Raw genomic sequence first — 25827 nt, forward strand, 5'->3', positions numbered from 1 at the left:
TAAATTTAACAAGATCAGTTCTGGGTCCTAGGAAAAGATGAAATGTGGTCATGATTCTTCTTTTCTTAAACCATTGTTGGATTTTGTTCTACATTTCATGTGTTATTGAATCACATCCACATGTTCCTGGCTTTCCCCTAACTTTATAAGTTTTCTCCTTTTCTGTTTGAGACAGGGTGTAGTTATGTAGCCTCTGTTGGCCTTAATCTAGCTTTGCTCTCCAGACTGGATTTGAACTTAAGATTCTCCTAGCTCAGCTTCCACATTGCCAAGATTATAATCCTGTAACCTACACCTAACTTTTACTTTTCTGTTTTAGTATCAAAGATTCCCAGCCTGGTAAAGTCTCCTGCGGTTGTTTACTTGAAGGGTTTGTAATCATTTGGATCCATGTGTCTGACTTTGTTTCCGTCCTTCACCATCTGTGTGTGTGTGTGCCCGTGCCTAGGAATGCAGAGTCTCACACAGGCTTTCCCAATGAGCTATTTTCCAATGAGTTCATGTTTCTTGAATGTAGGACAAAACGGGCTAGAAAATATGCAGTAGTTAGTGTCTTCTTTTGGGGGAAACACTATAACTCTCATTCACTCTTTAGTGGCGATATAAATGCTCCTTTCCCCTCGGTTTGCTTTTGGTCGGCTATATTTTCTAAGAATTTGTCGGTTTTCTCTAAATTTTCAAATTAATTGGCATGTTTGACAATAGCACTGTTTTCCTAAAATTATTTCAAAACTTGATTGGTATTAAGTTAATTTAGTGTTAAATGTGAAATGTAGAAGATTTTGTTAGATTTTTCAAGTCAGCTCTAGACAGGTGTGGTGGTTTGAATAGGTTAGTCCCCCATTGATTTTTGTGTTTGAATGTTTGGCCCATGGGCAATGTTACTATTAGGAGGTGTGGCCTTATTGGAGTGTGTGTGGCCTTGGAGGAGGTGTGGCCTTGTTTGAGAAGGTGTGGCCTTGGAGGAGGAGTGGCACTGTAGGGGTGAGCTTTGAGGTCTCCTATGCTTAAGTTCCACCCAGTGTCAAGTTCCAGTCTCTTCCTGGCTGCCTTTGGATCAAGATGTAGAGCTCTGTGCTCCTGCAGCACCATGTCTACCTGTACACTGCCATATTTCCTGCCATGACGATAAGGGACTGAACCATTAAACCTGTAAGCCAGCCACAATTAAATGCTGTACTTTTGTAAGAATGACCTTGGTCATGGTGTCTCTTCACAGCAGTTAAACCCTAAGATAACAGATTAGATATTAAATGTTTAAAATGCTAAATTTTATATTTTTCTTTCTCTTTTTAAATTTATGTTTGTTTTGACCCTGTGGTCAAGGCTGGTGTAGAGTTCATCAGTGTCCAAGTACTGGAATTACAGCCCTGAACCACCCTGCCCAGCTGTTTGTTTTAAATAGCCTAAGTTAATTTAGTTAAGATTAGAAGTGATATTAAACACTGAGAGGACCTGTGAGCTAACTGAGCCATAATCAAAGAGCAAGGGAAGGAGACAACATAATAGCAATAGCTTAATACACAAAGTAACAAGATGTGCAAGCTGAACCCAACAAAACTAGTCCTTTGATTGTTCAAAATAATTAACTAGACAAAGATCTTCCAGTATTCTTCCCCATGCAAAACATTTTCTCTTTGGACATTTAAAACACTGCTGAAATTTTTAGGTTACAAAGTGATACAGAGGAGTCAGACCTGTTGGCTTTTGTTTAATTCTCAAGAGAAAGCGACCTGCAGGCGCAGTGGAGTAAGACTCCTTTTAAAAAAAAATAAAAAGGAATTGGAGAGATGGCTCAGTAGGTAAGAGCCCTTGCTGTTCTTCCAGATGACTGGGGTTTGATTCTCAGCACCCAAATGTCAGGATGCAGCTCTTTAAAACTCAGTTCCAAGGGGTTTGATGCCCTCTTCTGGCCTCTGTGGGCACTGCATGCAGGTGGTGCAAACACATCCATGAAAGCAGAACACCCATACTTAGCATATTAGCTTTTGAAATTTGGACAGTTGGAAAGAGTATGTGAGGCAAATCATGGTACTATGTGCCTAGCACACTGGAGATGGAGGCAGGGAATCATGAATTAGTTCAGTTAAGCTACGTTGCAAGATTCTCATAGAAAAACAAGCAAAAAGGATTATATGTCAAAAGAACTCCTTAGAATTTAATTATTTCTCATGTTCATTTTTTATTTCTATCATTTAAAAGATTTTTCAACTACTTTTATTCTGTGTGTGTGTGTGTGTGTGTGTGTGTGTGTGTGTGTTCAAGCATACATGCCTGTGCACCATATAATACAATGCCCATGGGTAGAAGAGGGTGACTTGGGTTGGGGATTTAGCTCAGTGGTAGAGCACTTGCCTAGTAACCACAAGGCCCTGGGTTCGGTCCCCAGCTCGGAAAAAAAAGAAAAAGAAAAAAGAAAAAAAAAAGAAGAGGGTGACTTGTTCCCCTGAAACTGGAGTTAGGTGTGGCTCTGAGTGTCCAAGTAGGTGCTGAGAACTGAACTAGATTCTCTGCAAGGGCAGCAAGTGCTATCGGCCACTGAGCCATCTGTCCAGCCTCCTGTCATCTCTTTCTAAAAGGAAAAAGGAATTTTACAGTAATGACGATGCTGTTAGACTATGGACCTTTCCCAGGGACAGAAGGTTCTTGCATTCCATCCCAAATGCCTGCTTCATCGACAAGAAGAAATCACCAAAGATTATCATCACAGCCTGGGAGTGGAGCCACCTCCGCACTTGGTGAAAAGGTCCAGCCCAGTGACTTCACAAACCTCAACTTGCTTAGGAGACACCTGCCAGTGTAAAGTTCCAAAACTGGGCAACAAGACCTTAGAGCTCCAAGGAGTTCCCAGGGCAGGAAGTCACAAGGCCCACCCAGAAGAGGCCAGTCTTCCCCAGTGACCACCTGATTCACACAGGCTCTTTCCCACCAGGTAACAAACCCAGGAATTGCTCTCAGCTGAACCCCATCACTGCCCACAGGGCACAACAGCTGGGCCTTCATCTAAGATCTTAGGACTGCTGTCATTCCTGGGTTATTTCATTTGCTGATAATTTGCCCCTGTCTTCTAATAGAGAATAGACAGAAAAATTAGTTAGGGGATGGATTCAATGGCAGCCCTTTTTGAGTGGGGTTGATAGAATAGAATTTGTGACTTCTCCAAGAATGCTCTTTGAGGGCAGGGGCTTTGGTTTTTTTTCTCAATGGAATCCTTAGCAGCTAGAGAGAGTAGATCCTTCCTGAACAATCAGATACAGAGAGCTGTAATCATGAAGGTCTCATGCACACGTGTGTGTGTGTGTGTGTGTGTGTGTGTGTGTGTGTGTGTGTGTGTCCCTCAAGGGGCAATTAGGGCCAGGGACAGAACTTGCGTACCATAGGCCACTTCAAGGCACTTCCAATCCTTGTTTAGCCATAGGATTTGGCAGAGCACAAACCAGAGAGAATGTTCCTCATGATCGACCAACTAGATACATAAAATCAGAGCAGGGGACATAGTAGAGGGCAGATCAACAAAATCCAGAGTCCCCAACCCCCAAACCCTCAATCCTATAAGGGAATGTGGTGAGTTGCCAAAGCAGAGAACTCAGAAGCAAATATCAAAGCCAGGGAGCACAGCCAGGAATCCCAGACCAGAGAGATGAAGAGAGAGAGCAAGTGGGTAGATCACAGCTGGGAGTGGCCCAGGCCAACCGGGAGCAGGCATTGGAAGCTTGCTTTAATGTGCTTCCAGAGCCAAGATGGGGTGGGCGAGTCAAGGTTACTGGGGCCATGGAGGCTGGACAGAATGGGATTTCTGGGTCTTCTTGCTCCCCAGAGCAGAACCTGGAAAAATAGTATGAGGAGGTAGAAGCAATACGGCCGTCTGCAAAGGGGGTGAGAACGTGGTTAATTAGCCTGAAGCCAGGACTCAGTGTCTGCACTGTCACCGAAGAGCTGGCATACACCTGCCTCAGTGTCCCTGGCAGGACTCAGGCTAGGTTTCAAGAAAGACTGGAAAGAATCCCACTAAGTCTGCACTGTCCCTTCTGTGTTACAAGGGTGGTGCACAGATTTGAAATCCCAATCTTTGCCACAGTCTGGGTTTAAATGTCATCCTTAGCTAAAACGTGAGTTTGGTGCCAACCTGAGCTATGTGAAATCCTATCTCGAAGCAATGTTACTAAAGGAAAAAGGCAGAATGAAAGCATTATGACAAAGTTCTAACTCCCAACTTGGCCTTGTGGGTACAGGACGGAAAAAACAACAAACATTAATCTTTTCAAAATTGTATTTAAAAAAATAAATAAAGTCTGACACTCAAAAGACTCAGGCAGTCATCTGAGGACTTCCAATTCCTTCTAGAATGTGCTCCCCGACTGCCAGCGGGATACGTTTCCCTCCAATGGAGCTGGTCATCCGCTGTTGTCTTCTCCTGCAGTTCCACAGCCTCCTGGGCAACACATCATCCTTACAGCAGTGGAGTTACTTTACCCACAAGGTGACTGCTGTACCAAAATGAAAAAAGAAAGCTTTCTTCATCTTGCTTTAATTTCTTTGTTTTGTTTTCCTAGATGCAAGCCAGGGCCACATAGACTAGGCAAGTGCTCCACAACTGTACTAGTCTGACCTCTACGTTGTCTCCTTTCTGGGGTTTCCAGTCTCTCGCCCAGTTTCAGGCAAAGCCTGACCACCCACCATCAGTCCACCTGCTTTCCAGAGAGCTGACTGAGGCACCGAGGGAGGCAGAAGGTCTGCAGGGCACTTTCGAGGTATGTTTTTTGGCTACTGTGATAAAACACCAAAGAGAAACAAGGTGTGGTTTGTGAGAATCCCGTATGTTGAGGGAGATAAGGTAAGGTTACAGAAAGGGCTCTCACCAGGGGCTGTGGAACAGGTGGCTCAGCTCGGTCACCTCTAGATAGATCAAGACATAGAGAGCTCAGGGTGGCACTGTGCTGGCTTGTAATGTTCAAGCCTTTCCTTTAGGATACTATGACTAGCAAGGCTCTGAACCCTTCCATAGCAGTGCCACTAGCTGGGGACCAAGTGTTCAAACACTCGGGCCTGTAGGGACAATACACACTGAGGCCATGATGCTAGAGTTGAGGTTAGTCACTGCTCTCCCAGCCTCCTCATCCATGAAAAGATCGTCTGTAGGAGCACAGTGCAGCTGTGAACATCCAGCTTGAAAATGTTTTCGAAGGGTTTTGTAAACTGAAGTGCAAGGAGGAGCAGAGCATGGCCGCGGATGCCTGTCACAGAAGCCTTTGGAAGGCTGAGACAGGGTGGAAACTTTTGTCTCAGACGGTGTAGGTAGATATCATTGTCATCGTCATTGTCATCGTCATCATCACCTCCATTTGCCTCAACTGTGTTGCCTCCAAATTTGCTACCAGATTGAATGATGTTGTAGATTAGAATTAAGTTTGACCCTAATTCCAAAAACAGTATCAGGTCATTCCACAATGAAATGACTTAAACATGAAAAATGTATTTCACATGAAATCCATGAGAACAGTGTAACACTGTGATCTTTCTGCTATGTCCTGAGTAGTTGCCACTCTAAGATCATCTCAGAGTCCAGTGTAGTTACACTGCTACATATTCAGACTACATCCCGCCATTACACCATTCTCCCTACAATTCCCTAGAACAAAGTACGTGCCTCTCTCTCTCTCTCTCTCTCTCTCTCTCTCTCTCTCTCTCTCTCTCTCTCTCTCTCTCTTTTAAGATTTATTTATTATGTACACAGAGTTCCACCTGCATGTATACGTGCAGGCCAGAAGAGGGCACCAGATCTCATTATCAATGATTGTGCGCCACCATGTGGTTGCTGGGAATTGAACTCATGACCTCTGGGAGAGCAGACAGTGCTCTTAACCTCTGAGCCATCTCTCCAGCCCATGCCCCTCCCTCTTAGGTCCCTCCTGGAAATCTTTCTTCTACTTACCTCCACCAGCCAAACAATGGAAGCTGGGAAACATGGTTTTATTCTGTCTAAATTAAAATAAAAAAAAAAAGGTGTGGTCATATTACTTGAAAAGGTGACAGCGGTCTCTACATAGGTGGTCACTTCTCCATCCTCATCTTCATCTCTCTCATCTCCCTCAGAATAGCAGAAGCTGAACTCCCCTGACCCTAAAACCTTTTTCCTTTACCACTGAGAACAAATCACACTCCTGCTTCTCCTCTTCTTTCTGTAAATGCACCATGTCTCAACACAGGGCTAACCACAGCTTCTTTTCTCATCCCCAACTTTCCTCTCAGTGATGGCCCCAACTCCCAACCCAAATAAGAATCTGCTGTCCTTCCTGAGTCTGGTCCAGGGAGGAAGGTGTCCACTAAAGGGCAGGCCCAGGCATCCAGGCAAGGCCCATGCATCCCTGCTCAGGTCCAGGAGCCAAGGGAGAAAGTGCAGCAGGTTCATCAGGCATCAGGCCTCTCTGAAGCCCAGACTAGGTCACTTTAGCACAGTAGAGTGGTTGATCTGAGTAAAGTGCCTGGTCTTGCTGTGGAACCATGACCAGCCTCCTAGTGTGCCCTTTCCAAGACCATTCTACTCTTGGGTGCTGTGTTCGGCTCCTGCTCCCATAGGCTTGGTTCTGCAGGGCCTATTCCAGTGCTTACCTGCCCTGCATGTACCTCTGGTCTGTGTGCTCCAGTGCACACCTGCCCTGTGTGCACCGATGGTTTGTGTGCTGCAGTGCAGCTGTCCTCTGTGCACTGCTGGTGTGTGTGCTCTGTAACAAGAGCAGAACTCCATTCCTGCACAAAGAAATCACATAAGCACAGACATCTGTGTTTCAGCAGACTTTACTGAAGACTTGAATAGGTGAAGGAGGTTTACATAGAAAAAAATACAAAAACCTTAAAATTGAATATTAGACATCTGTAGAGTGTAAAAAAGGCCACCATTCCCACTGCCTGGGTTCTGGCTGTCCAGGAAGGCACACACATACCTGTGCCCTTTTTAATTCACAAAGTCTATATACAAAAGCCAAGTCGCAGACACTTTTTTGAAGATATTTATTTAGAGATTCGGCTCCACTGTGTAAGTCCATGGTGGTGTCCTTCTGCTTCTCGGGGTCAGGGGTTGGGGATAGAGAGGATCACAGCTGTGCAGCCGGGTACTTGGCTGGGCAGATCAGTTAGCTACATTCTATAAAGAATCAAGCCTTTGGGGCAAAGGTCATTTTCTTTTTGATCTGTAAGATGGGTTACCCGAGGTGCCACTGACCCCTGCTACTCGAGCTCTAAGAAGTTTTCAGCACAGGGTCCGGCCCAGGAGGCCACAATGTAGAAACCGTGGGGGAAGCTCCCACTGTTCTGGTGTTTCTCTTCTGTTCCTGGGTGCCCAGATAGGGGATACACTGCCCCAGGTCCCAGGTCCCAGCCTTCCCTCAGTCCTGCAACCTCTGCCAACCTACTCTGTCCCCAGACTGGGAAAGACTAGACTGAGTGCACCATAGACTAGGGACAAAAGGTCTATTGCAGAAGTCTAGGAAACAACCATTTGTACACATGCATACATAAGCGTCTCTCTCTCTCTCTCTCTCTCTCTCTCTCTCTCTCTCTCGTGTTTATTCATTTATTTAGTTTTTTGTGTGTGCATTGTTTTGTGTAGGGGTGGGGTTGTGTGGTGGTGGGGTGGGCACACACTTTCCATTCCTTTGACACTTTTTTGGCACAATCTGCCCCAACAGTGTCAGACCCTGTCAGGCAAAAGACCTCTCCCCTGTCCCTACAGCCATTTTTGGCATTTCCTGCTAACTAGATAACACTGGAATATTTCCACCCCCAGGATGGAGGGCTCTCTCTCCCTAGGACTTTGGGGTCCCTTGCCCAATGACACGGATGGCCATGTCACCTCCACTCTCTCTTGCCTCTTGCCTGGTTGCCAAGTGTAACAGATCCAGAAAACAGATAGTTTCCACCCACAGACACCCAGGTCGGCAGGCTTCATGGGTTCGCACCCCCCAACAGTTCCAGCTGCTCCTCTGTACAAACCCAATGCTCCAGAGCTTTCTTCTAAAAATAGCATCAAAGGAATGTACTCCCTTGCTTAACACCCCCAGTTCTAGCTACCATCCTGAGAGCATTCGAAAGTGCACATCTACAGGGGAGTGCAGGGGACACAAAGGACTGAACCGCCTGAATTCCTACCTGGCCTGTTAGCTAGGGTTAAGTCCAGCCTAGGTCAGTCACCATACCCCTGGGGCACACCCATCCCTCACTTTCTCCAGGCCTCTCAATTCTCCCTTGGAATTTTCCTTCCTCCGGATCCACTTGTCTGCAATTCAAGAATCAGTGAAGAGTCCGGGCTTCAGCAGCCTCCCCTAAAGTGAAGCTGACCTTAGGTACCCACCTACCCCCACTGCCCATTGCCTATGAGTCTCCTTAACTTGGTGCCAACCACCCCTCACCCCCACCTCAGTCCAAAGCAAGCTCACAGCCACCCTGACTATTCTGTTCATGGACACATTCCCAGAGCCTGCCACACCTCAGAAGTCAACCAACTACTCACAAAGCAAAGGAAAAAATACACCAACACCAGAACCCAATTCCCAAAACTCTGTGAGCCCTGCTTTTTCAGTCTTCAAAATAGGAGTGCAGGGCTCAGTGGGGAGAACCCGTAGACCCAGCTCTTTGTGAAGCTGAGGCAGGAGGATCACTGGAGACAATAGCCCAGGCAAGAGATGAAGAACTCATCTTAAAAAGCTAAATGTTTTCAGCCCAGTACCATATGGTGGGATAAGGGAGGTGCCCTGTTGACTTGAATGGAGAGGCAGTAAGATAGTCTTCTATGGTTACTTTCCATTAGACCACTGAGGTTACTTAACACAGGAAAAAACAACCCACACTGGAACCCAAACATCTGGACTGACCTGCTTCCAATAGGAAAAGGTTGTACCCCCTCGTGTCCCAAGAGGCTGACTCCATAGTCTAAAATGTCTAAGTGTGCTCCCGGGCAGTGGGAGGGGGCCGGGGCTAGGATTTGGATGGGGCAGGGAGACTGCAAACACAGGCCTACATGTAGACTGGTGAATCCTGGTCACAAGACCAGGGATGCAGTAGACTTTCAGGGACCCCTGACCCTGTTCGATGGCAGGACCTCTACCCGGCACCATAGGAAGGAAGAAGGCCTGTATTGGCAACCATTCTAACATGGTGGGGAGCAGAGTATGGGTTAAATTGCTTTGTGTTAAGGAGAGGGAACTTGGGGCTCCAGAAAGACTGGGTAGCTCAGTCTGTCTTCCTCATCTGAGATACTTACAAACTGTTCCCATACGCTTATTTGCATACTTTCATGGTCGCTTAGCCTGTGTCAAACACTAGCCCCAAAATCAAACTCACAGAAATAACACCAGTAAATATTAGCTACCTTCCTCTTACAACCTGTTCCCTCATGCTACCTCTTCCCTGAGACCCTCTGATCACTCCTCTCTGTGATAGGCAGGGACCACCCACCCTAGTGCATAGCTCTCTAGCCTGGATCCTTAGCTGGACTTGAAGTTCCAACAGTTAGTACCGATGCATATTTATTGAACATGTGGATGTGCTCAGCACTGTGTGAGGCACTGTCCATACACGAGGTAGGTGAATGTTATACCCATTTTACAGATGGGGTAACTGAGGCACCACAACATTTTTTTTTTGAAGGTTGCACATCAAAGTCAAGCTAGACTGACTCCAGAGCCCTTATCTCCTCACCTCCGTAGCATCCCCACAATGTTGCCCTGCCCACTGCTACACCCTCACAGATGCATCCCTGAGTCCTGGGCACACACAAACACACCCAGGTTACAGCTTTCTTCCTGAGACTCCAGACTACTAGAACTGGCTCCAACTGGGGAAGCAGAGACCAGAAAGCCTTGAGAGGGCAGGGGAGAGACAGATGCAGGACCTCCAGAGGGAGAGAGGCAAGGGGCTGAGGATTGGATCATTTAACTGGCACCACAAGACTCAGGTACTGTCCAAACATTCTCCCCTTCACAGGGCTGAGCAAAGGAGACAGGGGACTAATAGAGAAGCTGAGGAACCGGTCGAGGTCAGGCAGCTGGAAATGCTGGCCCTGAAGCAGAACTCCCTAACTCCAAGCCTTGCTTCAGCTCCTGCCCCCTTCTGGGCCACTGCAGAAGGAACAAAGCCACCTGAGGAGCTCTTCATAGGGTCTCAGTCCAACAACTATGTTGCAGTCACACCTAAATCCAGCCCCTTTTGTAGGGGTGGACCTTCTTCCATATCGAAACTCCAGTATCGATGGCAGGATTGACTGACAATGTGCACTAAGTCCTGCACAGCATCTCTGAGTGTGTGACACACGTGCTATCTGTCCTCAGTCACTGTTGTGACCAGCAGCAGAGTATTGGGTTCTAGGAGTTCAGAAGGGACCACTGGGTCTTGAGCTTTGGTGTCTTGGTGATGTGCCTGGCTGAGTCCACCGGGGTTCTGGTTCCTGGGCCATCCTGGCGCACCTCAGGTTATCGCTTTCAGCTTGCCTCTTGGTGCCCCCTCCTCCCATGCCCTTCTGGGTTCATACAGGCTAAACCAGCTCCTCTGAAAATACTTGACTCCTTGGGTTTATTGGGGGTTGAGCACTGCGAGATCAGGCAGTTTGTTCCTGGTAAGAAGAAAACTGGTAACTCTGCTTGGTTCTCCTGGCTCTTTTGGGGGCTGTCCCTGAATATTCCCTCCCAGGTCCCCATTTCCTGGACTTTCCCCCACCATAGCTCTCCAAGTCTCTCATTCTTTCACCAGGCGGTAGATGTGGTGCTGAGCCCCGTGTTCGCTGGCTGAAACTTCAAAAACATATGCAATACACAGCAAGGTCTCCTGTGTGTCTCGGTTGGTGACCACCTGCAGGAGAGAAGAAGGTGAGGGTCAAAACCCTGGATAGGGAAGCCATTGGCACCACCCACTGATGCACTCCCTTATGGGCATCTGCCCCATGTCGTACCTGCAGGATGGTGAAGTTCTCCAGCACGCTGTTCATCATGTACTTCTCTGGTAAGTGCTTCAGCTTGTGGATAAAGTTGATCATGTACTCACAGAGTGGGGACCGGTGGATGCGGTACAAATAGTGACCATTCTCATAGCGAGCAAACTCTGTCTGTGGAATCCCAGGGACACAGAGGCTTAGAATCCCTTCACCTCCAGCCCAGGCCCATCCTAGGAGGTTCCTGGATATGAAGTCAGGCCTCTCCCCTTTGTCAGTGACAAGACAGGCAGACACTTCCAGGAGAGGAAAAGGAAAAGACCCGGAAGTAGCAGCAATGAGATGGGCAGGAGGGCAGGCGTTGCACACTAGGGGTGGGGGAGGGTACCAGCACCTTTGAGATGGAGCGGCCAAGGGCATGAACCTCGGTGCTGGATGCTGTTGGCCCCGGAGCTAGAGGGATGACCTGTGGGATGACGACTGCATAGCGACATGGGCACCTCGATGCGTTTAATGAAAGTAAATCTGAGCCACTGAGTTCTGGCATCCATCTTTAGCACCAAAAGAAACAAAACACAGCACACGTGCACACGTCCACTGCCACTACGGGACTACTCGCCCAAGCAGACAGCTGTTACATGGGTGGGCCTCAGTGCTCAGTGTCGCTAACAGTTATGATAGCTTCCTGCCAATTCCAGGATTGCGACCCCAAAGCAAAGGTCCCTTCTAGGTCATGCCTGGCTCCTAGCTGTTTGACATGAGACTGTCAACCCAGGCAGAGAACACCATCAATTCCGATCACTGCCAAGAGGTGACCAGATTGGCACTGTGCCCAATGTTAAACCTTACACAGAGTCATAGACTTCAGGGTCACAGGTATGCTGGGGTGGAGGCTTGGGTTCCATTTTGTCATTACACAACAGCTTCAGAATGTCACAGCTATTGGAACCAGTGGATAGTGAGGACAAGCTGAGGCTCCCTTAGAGATAAGGGGGTGAGTGGGTGTTAACACAACCCTAAACATCCAACAGGAAGTGGGGCTCGAGGAGATTTACAGAGATCAACACAGCTTTTCTAAACTTGTGCTCACCACTAGGCTGCCTATCCTGAAGAGAAGCAGGAAATTCTGTCCAAGTGGAAGGTTTCCGGAGTTCTCCACAATTGAAAAGTAAGCTTACTGTTCTGGGATAGGAGCATCTGAAGACTATCTCAAGGGAGGAAAGAAGGAAGAAAGGAAGGGAGGGAAGAAGGGAGGGAAGGAGGGAGGGAGGGAGGGAGGGAGGAAAAGTGGGAGGCAGGGAAGGAAGGAAGGAAGGGAGGGGAAGAGAAGGAAAGAAGGAAGGGAGAAGGAAGAAAAGGGAAAGAAGGAAGGAGGAAGGGAGGAAAAGAGAGAAGGGAGGAGGGAGGGAGAGGAGGAGGTCTGGGGTTGACTGAGGATATACTCAGTGTTAGAGTACTTGCCTCACACACCCAGGCTCTTACAAAAGCCCAAGGGACTGGAGCAAACAAAGAAACTCAAAGTGTTCAGTTCTCAAGGAGGAAACAGTGAGAAGCAAACTCACCCTGAACACCCATCTCACCTGCCTCTGCCACTAAGGAGCTGTGTGACTGGGAAAGGACTCTCCTAGCCCCACGCTCAGCTGTCAAAGACACAGGTGGATTAGGGAGAAATCCTTGGGCTAGCCTGGGCTTTGTCCCTGCTCTAGAGGATGTGGAGTGCTTCCCAGGAAGGCTTGAAAGGATCCCAGCCAGAAGATTCAGCCAGGGCTCTGAGGGATGGGACAGGCAATTGAATCAGTAACTTATCAGATGCCTCCTGCCTAACCCTAAAGATGTACTTCCTTAAAGGCATGGTGTGTGGAAGGGACAGGGAGACCACCTCTGCCCAGGGCCTCCTTTAGTGATCCTGCCCCCAGGAGACCAGTGAAAGGGAGCACACAGACCATCCCCGTTTGCCCTACACCCACTGTGTGGGCTCCTACCTCAACTTTCTCCACCACTTGTTTGCCAAATGAGCAGACCTTAGTAGAGCAGGTAATAATCATGTTTTCCAGGCTCTCATACTGGCTGGAGACTCCATAGAAGGCGCTGCCCTGGTCATCGATGTTGGTATTGAGGTCTGCCTGCCAGAGACAGAGGAAGGTGTGGTTGATTGCAGGTGTGTCCTAGGGTTCCAAGGACCAGAGAACAGGACTTTCAAAGAATGGGTGCAGGGGCAGACAAGTAGAGCCAGTTGACTTGAGCCAGTTGACTTAACTTCATTTTTACCAATATGGAGAATGTGGGATTTTTACAGGGGTTACACATGTTTAGCATAGTACACTTGGTACATTGTGGCTTCAGAAGGGCCAGTGTCTAAGCAAAGTAAACTGCCTACCTATTGGTTTTGTGCTGGTTGGTAGGGAACAGAAGGGATAATTGGAGTGAACTGTCTGTAGGTACCACTTGTGACTGTGGCACAAAGGTCCAGTGGCTGGATGCACATTGAAATCACCTGTCTCCACGTGAACACCCTTTACCAGTGGTCTCTAGACAAAGCTGTGTGGCAATTTACTCTATGGAAAGAAACAAGTTCACATTCCATTGTTTGAAAAGTTACTTGCCTTTGCTACTTTTGCTATATATTTTATTGTATCTAAATGTCTTAGGCAATCTAAGAACAAATGTAAATGTAAAGATGCAGTAAAAAGGAATTGCTTGGTGTTCCTGGCTCAGTGTGTGAACAAAAGCCTTAAACAAAGACAGCTGTAGACAAAATCCCATGGGTTAGGCTTCTTTTCTTCTTCTTTTAGTTTTTTGTTTTAGACTTTTGTGATTTTCCTCTTTTGATACTTGCTTAACATGTATGTGCTGTAAAAAATAATTAACATGGAAATAGCTCGAGATGGAGCCTAGCCTTGCTTTAATGTCTAATGAAATTTTCATGAACAATCCAAGCACAATTGTTAAGAACACTTGTATTAAAGTTGGTGTAAGTGGAATAAAAAATTTTATGGATTTTTCAACCACAAAAAAAGAAAAAAATGGGGGCAGGACTTGGGTACAGCCCAGTGAAAGAACCTTTGACCTGGAAGGACTAGAAGGAGAGAAGAAAAAACACAATAGGCTCACGGCAGGCATGGGAGAGCCTCTGCTAACCCCAAATCCTGGCTCGGTGCCAGTCTTTCTGGTCTGCTTCCAAAACAATGAGAAGTAAGTTCATAACTGCCCACGTGGGCACATTGAATTAATTCTTCGTTGGACAGTGTATTAATTACCTTAAGATTGCTGTAACTAAATACTGCAGACAGCCAAGAGAGGAGAGGTTTATTTCGCCATCCCAGTCCCTCATAACAGTGTAGGCATGGCAGAATGATTCCATCTAGTACTAAGCGGATAAGATAGTGGCTGTTCACATGGCATGGGACAGGAAGCCAAGGCCACAAGCCCAAACCAGAAATGTGTATAACCTTCAAGGACTTGCCCCTAGAGTCTTCTCAGCGGCAAGCCCACACCTCTTAAAAGCTCCATCACCTTCAAAATAGAGCCACAGGCTGAGGACTGGGAACTCCAAATGCAAATCTGTGGGAGCCACTCACTGCAGACCCAGAAAGGGTCAAGCCCATGAGTCAGAAGTGCCCAGAGTATAGGCACTGCTGTGGTAATCTGAGCTATGAGCCCTGCAAAATCAGAAAGGAGAACACATAGAGCTATAAACCTTACACCATCAGAAAGGAAAACCACACAGTCCCCACTCATCATAAAGCCAAGTAGACATTTCCATGTCAAAGAGAAAGAAAGGGAGAGCAGTACGAAGAAACTCCGTGCTGTAAAGAGGAAGACTCGGTGGATAAGAGAACTTGCTGCTCTTACAGAAAACCAGAGTTCATCTTCCAGCACCCATGCTATGCACCTCATGTCCTCTTCTGTTCTCTTCCCACCTCCATGGGCACCCATACACATGAGCTCACATATACACAGAGGCATATCCACAAAACCTCTAAAGAGAAAGGTTGCGACTCTGGAACATAAACACGAGATTCTACAGCTCCACGACTGATATCCAGGGCTTAAGGTGATTTCTGAGGTGCAAGAGTTTAGCCATTCCAGACCCCACAGTTCTGCCATTTGCAGCTTCAGTCTCTCCCACAAGCTGGCTCTCCTGGGTACCTGCGGCTTTCTCTGGTAGACATCTCACATTTCCAACAGTTTCAATGTCCATAGGCTTCTACTACCACCTAGACCTTCTTCATGCATCAGAGAATCCAACCCTTCCACACACTGTGCAGCCCCACAGGATTTTTATCGAACACTGTGACCCTGTAACTTGTGCCTTCAGCAAACACATAGATAATGGCAAGTTCTACTGCTAACTCAAGAGATAGCTGGGTCCCCACAGACCATGGAAAGCATCCTCTGAGTGCCTGTGAGGCTGAACTGTGAGGAAGCATTCGAGAGCCAAAGGGCAACTTTTGGGTATCGGGTACTGGTTCCCTCCTTCTACCATGTGTATCAATAGGCTTGGAGGCAGGGGCGTAAACCAAGTCATCTCACTGACACATTCTTTTGTATTTCATTTAAGGAATTCTTTTAAACATCTGTGTATGTGCGTGTGTATGTGTGTGTGTGTGTGTGTGTGCGTGCGTGCGTGCGTGCGTGTGTGTGTGTGTGTGTGTGTAAACATGTATTTGCCTTGCTGGGTTGGCCTGATTTTGTTTGACATGATTTCATGATTTCTAACTCCACCCACTTTCCTACAAATGACTTACAGAAGTCTGATTCTTTGTCTGCTCTTGCTTCCCCAAGGCAAGGTCTTGCTGTTAGGTCTGGCCGCCCTGGAACTCACCATGTAGACCAGCCTGTCCTCTAAGTGCCAAGATAAAAGGTGTGTGCTACCACTGCCCAGCAACACCAATTCTCTTTCATTCCTTCATTTTACCTTAAGCAATACGATGGGTTAAAACAAGAACTCAGGGTTTGTTTCTTTGTTTCTTTGCTTGTTCACTTGAGATGGCGTTTCTCTGTGTAGCCCAAGCTGTCATGCATTTTGCTCTGTAGACAAAGGGCTCGAAAGTGCTGGGATTTAAGGTGTGTACTAGCACTGCCCAGGAGAAGAATGGTTTTTCCTTGAGACTTCTTCACTTACCACACAACACAAAGGGAAATGCCACATGAACCAGAGTTCAGGCTGTGAACTGCCAATCCTGGTGCAGGAGTCCGGCACAAGTGACAAACAGTCTTACACCACTAGGTGACACTCAAGTACCAGTTTTCTTTCCTTTGGCACCTATTTCTACAGTGAAATCTTGTGTAAGCTGATAAGGGGATGTTAATTGTGCTTTAATTAAGATGGCATGGAAGACAGATTACAGAGAGAGAGAGAGAGAGAGAGAGAGAGAGAGAGAGAGAGAGAGCTGAGAAGGGTTAACCGTCGCCATTTTGGATGAACAGAACTTGTGAGTGAGGACACAGTCATGCACAGAAGGAGAGATATTGTTTGCGGTGTCTGCGCTATGCATGGTTTACATGGAGCTGTTCAGTAGGAGGAGGGAAAGCAAACAATCCTAGCAGCATCCAAGCCGATGCTTAGCCTCTGACAAACCGTCCCCTTACTAAACGCTCTCCATTCCCAACCCAGGACAGCGGCAGTCTCCCCCTGTGACCATCATAATGCTGGAGGAAGGAAGGACAGCTGCAGGGTGTGCAGCAAGGCAGGAAGAGCAACCGTGAGTCCTGGAGGATGTGGGTCATCCACGGCTCAAGGTCTTCCTGTGACAAATGAAGTGAGCAGGGACCTGAACCCAGGCAGGCTTTCTCCCACATTCTCTAAGACGTGTGAGCACCCCGGGAGACTGAGTATGCCAGACTGGTCTGAAAACACAGAGACAGTGTGTGAGCTTAGGTTATGCTGTGACTAGAACAGAGCAGAAATGTTGCCCACCAATCAGCAAGAAAGCAAAAATACTGTCATGAGTCTGAATGACCTGGAAAGGGACTGAAGGCAGAGGTATGGTGACAAAACTCAGATGACAGACATGGGGTCACAGGGCTCTGACCAGTGTTACCCTCATCAACCACTCCAGACCCTTGTGGTGTCTTTGCTTGAACTAATATCTTGCTGTGTAGTCCAGGCTGACCTCAACCTTCAACCATCATTCCTTTGACTTCAGCCTCCTGAGGACTAGAATTACAGAAGTCATGCACCTAATTTATTATCTTTTGATGATACTTTATTTATATATTAGAAGCCTATATATTATATAATATATATATTACATGTATTTTGTCTGCATGTGTGTGGACTCGTGTGTGTGTGTGTGTGTGCATAATGTCTTCCAAGTCACCTTCATCACAGCATAATTAGCACTCCCTTGTCAACTTACACAAAGGTTTTGTTGTGTTGTACTATGTGCATGGTTAAGTCAGAGGAAAACTTGCATGAATAAACTTTCTCCTTCAAATATGTGTGTTCTAGGAGTTGAACTCAAGTCATCAGGCTTAATGGCAAGCACCTTTGCTCACTTAGCCATATTGCTGGCCCTTGTGATAGATATCTTTGAAATCAATTCACTTTTCGTTTTCTTTTTTCTTTTTCTTTTTTTCTTTTTGGTTTTAAGACTGAGTTTCTTGGTTTAGTTCTGGCTGTCCTGGAACTCACTCTGTAGATTAGGCTGGCCTTGAACTCAGAAACCCAACTGCCTCTGCCTCTGCCTCTGCCTCTGCCTCTGCCTCTGCCTCTGCCTCTGCCTCTGCCTCTGCCTCTGCCTCTGCCTCTGCCTCTGCCTCTGCCTCTGCTGGGATTCTAGTGTGTGCTGCCCCACCTAGTGACATCAATTCTCTTTATTCCTTATTTACCTTAGCAATGCAATCATGAAAACAAGAACTCTGGCTCCTTTGTTATTTGATTTGGTTGAGACAAGGCTTCTCCGTGTGTTCTCGGTTGTCCAGGAACTCACTCTGCGGGCGAGTCTGAGCTCGGACTCAGACACTAAAGGCACAAGCCACCACACCCAGTTTGTTTATAAGCAAATTAACTGTTAAATAATATATGTCAGTAGAAGTAGTACTTATAAGACATACCCATGCACCATGGTGGGAAGACCCAACACCAAAGAACCTCTCAGGCCACACACAAAGGCAGCCTGCTCCTGTCTCTGTAGCCCATGCTCATTCCATGGGGACTAGAACCCTGCTCTTGACAAATCTTACTCAGAGCCCATACACAGGCCTGGCATGTAGCTATTACACTTCTCAACTCTGGGTGGCGCTGTGACAGAAGTCAAGTCCCTCAGTATAATACATATATATTATGTATACATATATCTACACACAGAAACATATACACACACACACACACACACACACACACACACACACACACTTCAGTCACACACACCCCCACCTCCGCCCTAGGATCCCTTCAAAACACCTACGTGTTGATGAATGAACATCCACGCAGACCCCATTGCTTCTGGGAACCATGGGGCAGAAAAAGGGGAAAGAAATATTTGTGTATTGTGAAAGGATTTGTAACTGAGAACAAAGTAGGATTAGTGAGATGAAGGGGGGCACTGTCACCCTGACCTTCCAGGTGGTGGCCCATGCTGGAGGACCCGATTCACGGTACCTCGGCTAGTCCTTGGTATCCAGGGTCCATCCATCTCCACCACCACCTCACCCGGCAGCTGCAGTCCAGGACAGCTGTCCCTCTCAGTGACCAGGCTCCTGAACACACACCCCTCCATGGGCCCTATTCATAGCTGTTCCGTGAGGGTGGGCAGCTCATGGACCGGGCCTGGAACAGGTGTGAGGGATCGGGTGGATGACAGATGAGCAGACAGCCTTGATTGCCATGTGTCTGAAAGGAATGTCAGGCCCAGAAGGGAGCCATGGAACGAATAATGGAAAGGCCTAGGAAACTGTCCTGTTGCCTAGACCACCAGTGTGCCGCATGGCATGCCTTCCCCTGACAAGGACAGGCAGCCTAGGATAGTTTTCACCTGGTTCTGGATCATGGGATTTCCATGTTCCAGCCCTCAGTCCAGTGAGCATCCTCTCAGAATTGGGTCTTAACAGCTCCACCCCTTGTCCTTTGCACCCCTATGGCCTTTTCACTGGAGATAAGCCCAGGCCTGCTGCAGGACAACCACCACAGCGCCTCAGAGTGAGCAGCAACTGCATGGATTCAGAGAGGGCAGCGGCTGCATGGATTCCGGGAAACCCAAGTGGCCCCTCCTCTGGGCGGGTTCTCATCAGTGCTCTACACCTGGCAAGCAGACTGAGCAAACAGGGGCCTGGGAAGGAAGGCTGACTGTGAGACAGGCAGCAGTTTCTTGCCTGGACCGGTTTCCTTCCTATGTGTGTACAGTAGACAGAGATAGTAGGAGGGAGCAGGCCAGGGTGCAGGGGACTGCCCATGACTGACCAGATTCTCCCAATTGCCAAATGTGCCCCACTGCATTTTTCTGCCTTTGAGCCCCTCCCACATGAGCACAGACAGTGCCCTGGCCTCTAGCATTCCCTCTCTGTTGTCCCCACCTTCCCAAGGCAGGACAAGATCTTGTCTGATCTCCCAGATTGGAGCCCATGAGAATACTGCTAACTTTTAAGAAGGAGAAACACGGGCACCAAAGCCAACACTCAGTCTAAGATCCAGTTCTCAAGGCGAGTGACTGCCTCTCACTGGAGTCATTGGGCCCCAGAGTCAGCTGCCTGTCCCAGGGGGAGGGCTCTCTTAAATCCACCATGCCCCTGTCTAGTCTGTCCTGCCACAGGTCCAAGACCCACTGTGGAGTCCCCCCAGAGTCTGCGTTGCTAACAGGCAACGGCCATATTGGTTTTTAATCCAGCCCTGGCCGAGTATATCTGTAAGGCCTGCCCAGTCAAACTTCTGACGTCCCAGCTGCCCCCACTCCTGCCTCTTCTTTCAGTTCCCTTCTAGTCCCCTAAGGGAAGGAGAAAGGGCGGCACAAGACAGCAGAGGGAGTCTCTAGCTTACCTGGGAGACTGCCAACATTTCCTGGGAGGAGGGTTTAGATCTAGAAAATCAAATGACCCAGGTGCTCTCCCCTCAGTCTGTATGGTCGGTCACAGCTAAGTCTGCCCTCTGTTCTGCTACCAACAGGCATCCCTCGGAGCCTTTCAAACATTCCAGAACTTTCTCCAGGGCCAAGATGAAGAACAAATCCGTGCCTTGGGGCTCTCTGTTTGGGAGGTCGTATTGCCTGACCTTGGAGCCATAATGTTGAGGTCTACAGTCTGGTTCCAGTACTGCAGCAGTCTGGGTTAAGTCTGGTCAAATTGTTTATCCTGACCACATTTCAATGTCTCCTCTGAAGACAAGACTATGAACACACAGATACACCTTTGAAGACGTGGCAAAAGTCACAAATGAGGATCCATGTGACCTGATAGTGTGAATGCTCTTGTGATCTTGTGGTCTTTCCTGAGTATACAGAATGAGAATGGCCCCAGGAACAATGGAGACTCAGCCAAAGAAGCAATGTCACTCAGCCCTTGTCTGCACAAGGTGTCCGTTTCTACAGTTCGTGAAACAGGGATCCTAAGATGAACCTCATTTAAAATATATGTGTCAATAAAAACCACTGCCACCAACTGCATCCAAGCTCAACTGCATAGGGCTTACCTGGAATGCTTAGTGCAGGAATTGCCTGGCATATGCATGGCCCTGGGATCCCTACACCTGGAACTCATATGTACATACATACATGCATGCATGCATACATGCATACATACATAAACACACATACATATACACATACATACACACATACATACATGCATACATACATAAACACATACACACATGCATACATACATAAACATAACATACATGCATACATAAACACGCCTACATACGTGCATACATACATAAGCACACACATACATGCATACATTCATACACACATACATATATACATACACATATATACACATACATACACACATATACATAAATACACACATACATACATACACACACACACACACACACACATACACACACACACACACATGTATATAAACTACCAGCTAAAAGAAGGCAGGAGCTGGCAAGAAGGACCCCAAATAACCCTAAATATGCTTTGTCTTCTAAGGCAGCATACTGATAAACATGCCACTGCCAGTTGGGTCTCCCTTCTGACTCCAATCACATCCAAGGGGGCAGCTGGACCAGTGCTGAGAGAACCACTAGTTAACTCACTTTAGAGGAGAGCCCAGGATTCCCCCTAAACGCATGAAAAATTGGAGGCTGCCTGTTTACCACCACCACAAGGACGCTAACCGAAACTCACAGCAAAGCTGAGTGAACATTTCCCTGGTTCATCAGAGCAAGGGGCAGCCATACAAATAATCACACCCAGCTCAGAGCTTTAGAAGGGACCCCACAGGGAGCTATGTAGGATTCTTTCCTAATGATAACAGCTAGGATCCCAGTGGCCGTGACCTTGAGGACAGAAACCACATACTGAGGATGTCGAGGAGAGAGGACTCAGGCTACTGGGCTGTTACACAGCAGCCAGACCATCCCCGGAGTCTACCACCAGGCTTCTTCTACATGGCTGGAAAACTACTGTTTTATGCCCCGGTGCTTTGGGCTTTGGAGAATATTCATTCAGAACACTGAACTGATCCAAATTAGAAGACAAAAGAAGCAAGTCTCCAAAAAAAAAAAAAAAAAAAAAAAAACAGACCAAGCAAATAAACTGGAAAATATAAAAATTGAAATTGAGGAGCTTGCCTTGCAAGAATGAGAGCCTAAATTCAACCCTCCAAATCCACTAAGAAAAGCCAGGCTCAGGGCCACACTTGTAATCCCAGCTGAGGAGGTGCGGGGTGGGGAGGAGAAAGTCCCGGGGCTGTGGCCTAGCCTATTTAGTGACTCCAGGACAACAAGAGACGGACAACACACAAACACATTGATGACTCACACCAATAATCCTGACACTTGGGAGGCTGAGACAGGAGGATCATTACAATTATGAGGACAGCCTGGGCTGCACTGTGACTCACAGGCCAGCCTAGACTATACAGTAAGATTCAGTTTCAACTCCCCTACCAGCTCCCAGAGAAGGGAAAAGCAAAGAGAATTAGTCAGGAAGTGGGGTAGCACCAAGGATTCGGCAAAATGAATGAGAGAAATTTTCAAAGAAATAACACACTTTAAGAGGAAGACTCTAATCTTATAATTAAAGATACCTACCAAGTATGGAGCCGAAGATGGGAAGTAAGACAAGATATAATCCAAAGATCATCAATGTGAAATTGAAAACAGAAAGGGAGGAGGTCTTAAAACTTCCAGAGAGGAGAAAAGCAGACCATAAAATTCCCTATGCATAGCGCAGCAGAATGGCACATCAGAAGACAATAGAGCAATGTGCTTACGATTATGGCTACTGTACTTCACATGAGGTGGTGGAGACTTGTAATCCCAAAACCTGGGAAGCTGAGGTAGAAAGACTGAGTTCTAGATCAGCCTGAGATATATATCAAACCCTGTCTCTGCGAGTGTGTGTGTGTGTGTGTGTGTGTGTGTGTGTGTGTGTGTGTGTGTGTGTGTGTGTGCGCCCACCCCACTGTAGTACCATCCCTGGGCTGGTGGTCCTAAGTGCTATAAAAAGGCAGTCTCAGCAAACCAGTAAGCAGCACTCCTCCATGGCCTCTGCATCAGTTCCTGCCCCCAAGATCCTGCCTTGAGTTCTTGATGTTCCTGGATGAGATCTGTAAGCTGTGAGATGAATCGAACCTTTTCTTCCCAGAGTTGCTTTTGGCTATAGTGTTTTGTCACAGCACTAGAAAACCTAACCTTGGTCTTATGTTTTGTTTTCTTTTTCTCTTAGAACTTTTTACAGTATGTGTTCCAGACAAATGAGTCGGGTATGGCGATAGGGTACTTACTATGAGATCCCGGAGACTATTTATTGATTCTCCAGGGAGAGGCTCCATCCAACAGCCGTGTAACTACTAGTTCACTCTGCAGCAGGTAACAGAGGCCCCCAAGATGATCTCCAGGAGGAAGGAGAGACTGATAAGATAGGAGCTTTTCTGGTTGCAGAGATGGCTCAGCGGTTAAGAAAACTGACTGCCCTTCCAGAGGACCTGAGTTCAAATCCCAGCAACCACATGGTGGCTCACAACCATCTGTAATGGGATCTGATGCTCTCTTCTGGGGTGTCTGAAGACAGCTACAGTGTACTCATTTAAATAAAAAAAAATAAATCTTTAAAGACAGGAGCTTTTCTAATGCTAGGAGCATTTGAAAAAGAACAGAAAAACAAAACATTTCTTTGCAGTTTTATATCATAGTTCTCATGAAACAATCTGTAAAAATTTAAGAATAACTTCCTTTAAAATACCCAGTTTACAAAAACAAATCCATTTACATATAGGAAAAAGAAAAGTAAGTAATAAACGAAACGTAGTCAGAATATTGTCTTCAGCTCTTTGGCGACCAATTGTACACTGTCAAACAAAACGCAAACATGGCGTGGCTTTTGCTCAAGGATATATGACTCGCTCCATGGGAGGAGACTGGGGTGATGGGAAGTGATGTGAAACAGACCTTTATTCTACTAGAAACTAAACCTACGAGGCCTTAGTTATGACATCAAAGTACAGCAACATAAATGTTTACTAACACAGGATATAAAAAAGGAAGACTACAGTTTACCACTCCAGGACTTAGGAAGAAATCAGCATAAGAGTTGGATGCTTTCCTTTATTAAAGACTCTTGGAATTAATAACTATAAACACTCATTTAAGAAGGTCAATGGAGTGCTACATAGCATAATGGTAGAGCAAGCGCTATAGCACCAACACACACACACACACACACACACACACACACACACACACACACACACACCACAGCCTATGTTCCATCCATATTAATTAAGCCCTAGAATTTAAGGACCATCTGCTTAACTCACTGCTGTTTTCTATTACTGTCTCCTGTACCTTTCTCCAAACTTCCCTTCTCCTTTTTCCCGTTTCTACTCAGCTAGGGAGGAAATGGCCTTCCTCCTCCGCCTAGCAGATCCTGCCTACATCAAATCCAAGTCCAGGCACCATCCTGCTTGGAGAACCAGCTACTTCTGCCATCACAGGGAAAAAGTACACTGTAAGGTAAGGCCCCGGGTCTCTACTACGACACTAGAGTCTTCTGCTGAGAGCCAGGAGCTGGCTTAGCTGTAGGGAGGCTGGGACGGGCGTTCCTAGGCAGGGATGGAAGCCACCTAGGATACTGTACACACCTTCACTGTCAACACATTCTTTCCAGGAGAGACTCCCAGGTTACCAAGAGGCTTAGGAGCAAATTAGGCTGGGACGGACAGAAGTTAAAAGAGGAGCCAGCCAGTAGGGATGTGGTGCAGCTCAAAGGGAGAACACTTGTCTATCAAGGTTGAGATCCTGGGCTCCAACCCCAGTGCCACAAAATTAAAACACAAGCGAGTAAATAGAGGGTGTTCCAGCACTGCAAACTATCTAAGGAAAGCACCTGGGTGTTCTAGGCCCTGGAAGAAGACTGTTCTCTCTGACTCCTGATCTCAGAGTAGAGCATGTTGTGGTCTGGCTCTGGTACCCAACATCCGCAGAGGGATGGGGAGAGTAGCAAAAGCCATGCCTGTAGACAGGACTGCTTGAGACAGACAAGGGTCTTATGGGTGGCCTGGGCTGCACCAGGAGACATCCTTAGCCACACTCTTCTTTTCCCAGCTCTGCCCAGCCCAATAGGATTCACAGATGAGAACTAGATGGGGACCAGCATCAGGTCCAGAACCAACAGGTCCACGCGGATTCTCCTCCCAACCCTGTGACACCTCTCAGTCTTTCCCAGCACTACTGCCTCCTTAATCCCCCCAGTTCCTGACCAGGACCCTGCTACAGCCAGCATCAGAAAAGAGCCTCTTGAGCTGGGGCAAGATTCGGGAAGCATATCTTAGTATGCTAGAGGCACTGCCATCCATCCCCAGAATAGAAAGAAATGGAAACGAGGAAAGGAGGAAGAAAGAATGAAAACAAAAGCCTCTGCCCACCCGCATAGCTCTGTGGCCTCGTAGTCACATTCTGACACCCGGCTTCCACAAGCAGTGGCCTCCTGTGTGTGCTCCCTCCCAGTGCCCCCTCCCTACCCGTGGCCTCCTACACACCACCATGCCTTCTCTTTCCCGCTTTCCTCACCATCTTGATGTACTGAATGAGGGGAAGGAAGGGCTTACCCAGAACTTCACAAGGAAGAAGGCATTAGAGGGCCCCCGTTCAAATAGCTCCTTGAGGCCCCCCTTCTTCTCTGGGAACTTGTCATAGATCTGGCGGATGTCCACGGTTTCGAGGTAGGGGTCACTGTAGCTCGGGCTTGACTGGCTGATGTGCACGAACAGGTGTTTGCTATACTGTGGACAGAAGAACAATCTGTCTGAGAGTGATACCCAAAGGGTAGGGTAGAGAGACAGCCTAACTGCCTACTGTACTCACAACCTGAGGCAAATAACTTTACCTCTCCAAGCGGACCTCAGTTTCCTCATTTAGGAAGGGGAGGTGCGAAGGTTTGTATATGCTCGGCCCAGGGAGCGGCACTATTAGAAAGTGTGGCCCTGTTGGAGTAGGTGTGTCACTGTGGGTGTGGACTTTAAGACCCTCCCTCATCCTAGCTGCCTAGAAGCCAGTCTTCCACTAGCAGCTTTCAGATGAAGATATGGAACTCTCAGCTCCTCCTGCACCATGCCAGCCTGGAGGCTGCCATGTTCCTGCCTTGATGATACTGGACTGAACCTCTGAGCCTATAAGCCAGTCCCAGTTAAAATGCTATCCTTGTAAGAGTCGCCTTGGTCATGGTGTCTGCTCACAGCAGTGAAACCCTAACTAAGCCAGGAGGCAAGAGTTAGGGGTCCCCCAGCACTATCTGCTA

The 25827-nt window shown here is 47.4% G+C and overlaps 1 protein-coding gene and 1 long non-coding RNA gene across 2 annotated transcripts in view; one reads left to right on the top strand and one right to left on the bottom strand.

Moving 5' to 3' along the window:
• LOC120102401 (uncharacterized) overlaps positions 1 to 7645 on the top strand; it is a 33815-nt gene extending 26170 nt beyond the window's left edge. Inside the window, exon 6 of the long non-coding RNA XR_005503972.2 lies at positions 4554 to 7645. This is a non-coding gene — a long non-coding RNA (uncharacterized LOC120102401). The remainder of the gene's footprint in view (positions 1 to 4553) is intronic.
• The window catches only part of Tead4 (TEA domain transcription factor 4), a 78151-nt gene continuing 59103 nt past the window's right edge, over positions 6780 to 25827 (bottom strand). The window contains exons 9-12 of the mRNA NM_001427269.1: positions 25139 to 25312; positions 12901 to 13041; positions 10940 to 11092; positions 6780 to 10839 (exon numbers count right to left, since the gene is read on the bottom strand). Coding sequence (NP_001414198.1) covers positions 10726 to 10839; positions 10940 to 11092; positions 12901 to 13041; positions 25139 to 25312 — 582 coding nt within the window. The 3' untranslated portion in view covers positions 6780 to 10725. The remainder of the gene's footprint in view (positions 10840 to 10939; positions 11093 to 12900; positions 13042 to 25138; positions 25313 to 25827) is intronic.

The sequence above is a fragment of the Rattus norvegicus genome, chromosome 4 (genome assembly GCF_036323735.1).
Source record: "Rattus norvegicus strain BN/NHsdMcwi chromosome 4, GRCr8, whole genome shotgun sequence".
NCBI lineage: Eukaryota > Metazoa > Chordata > Mammalia > Rodentia > Muridae > Rattus > Rattus norvegicus.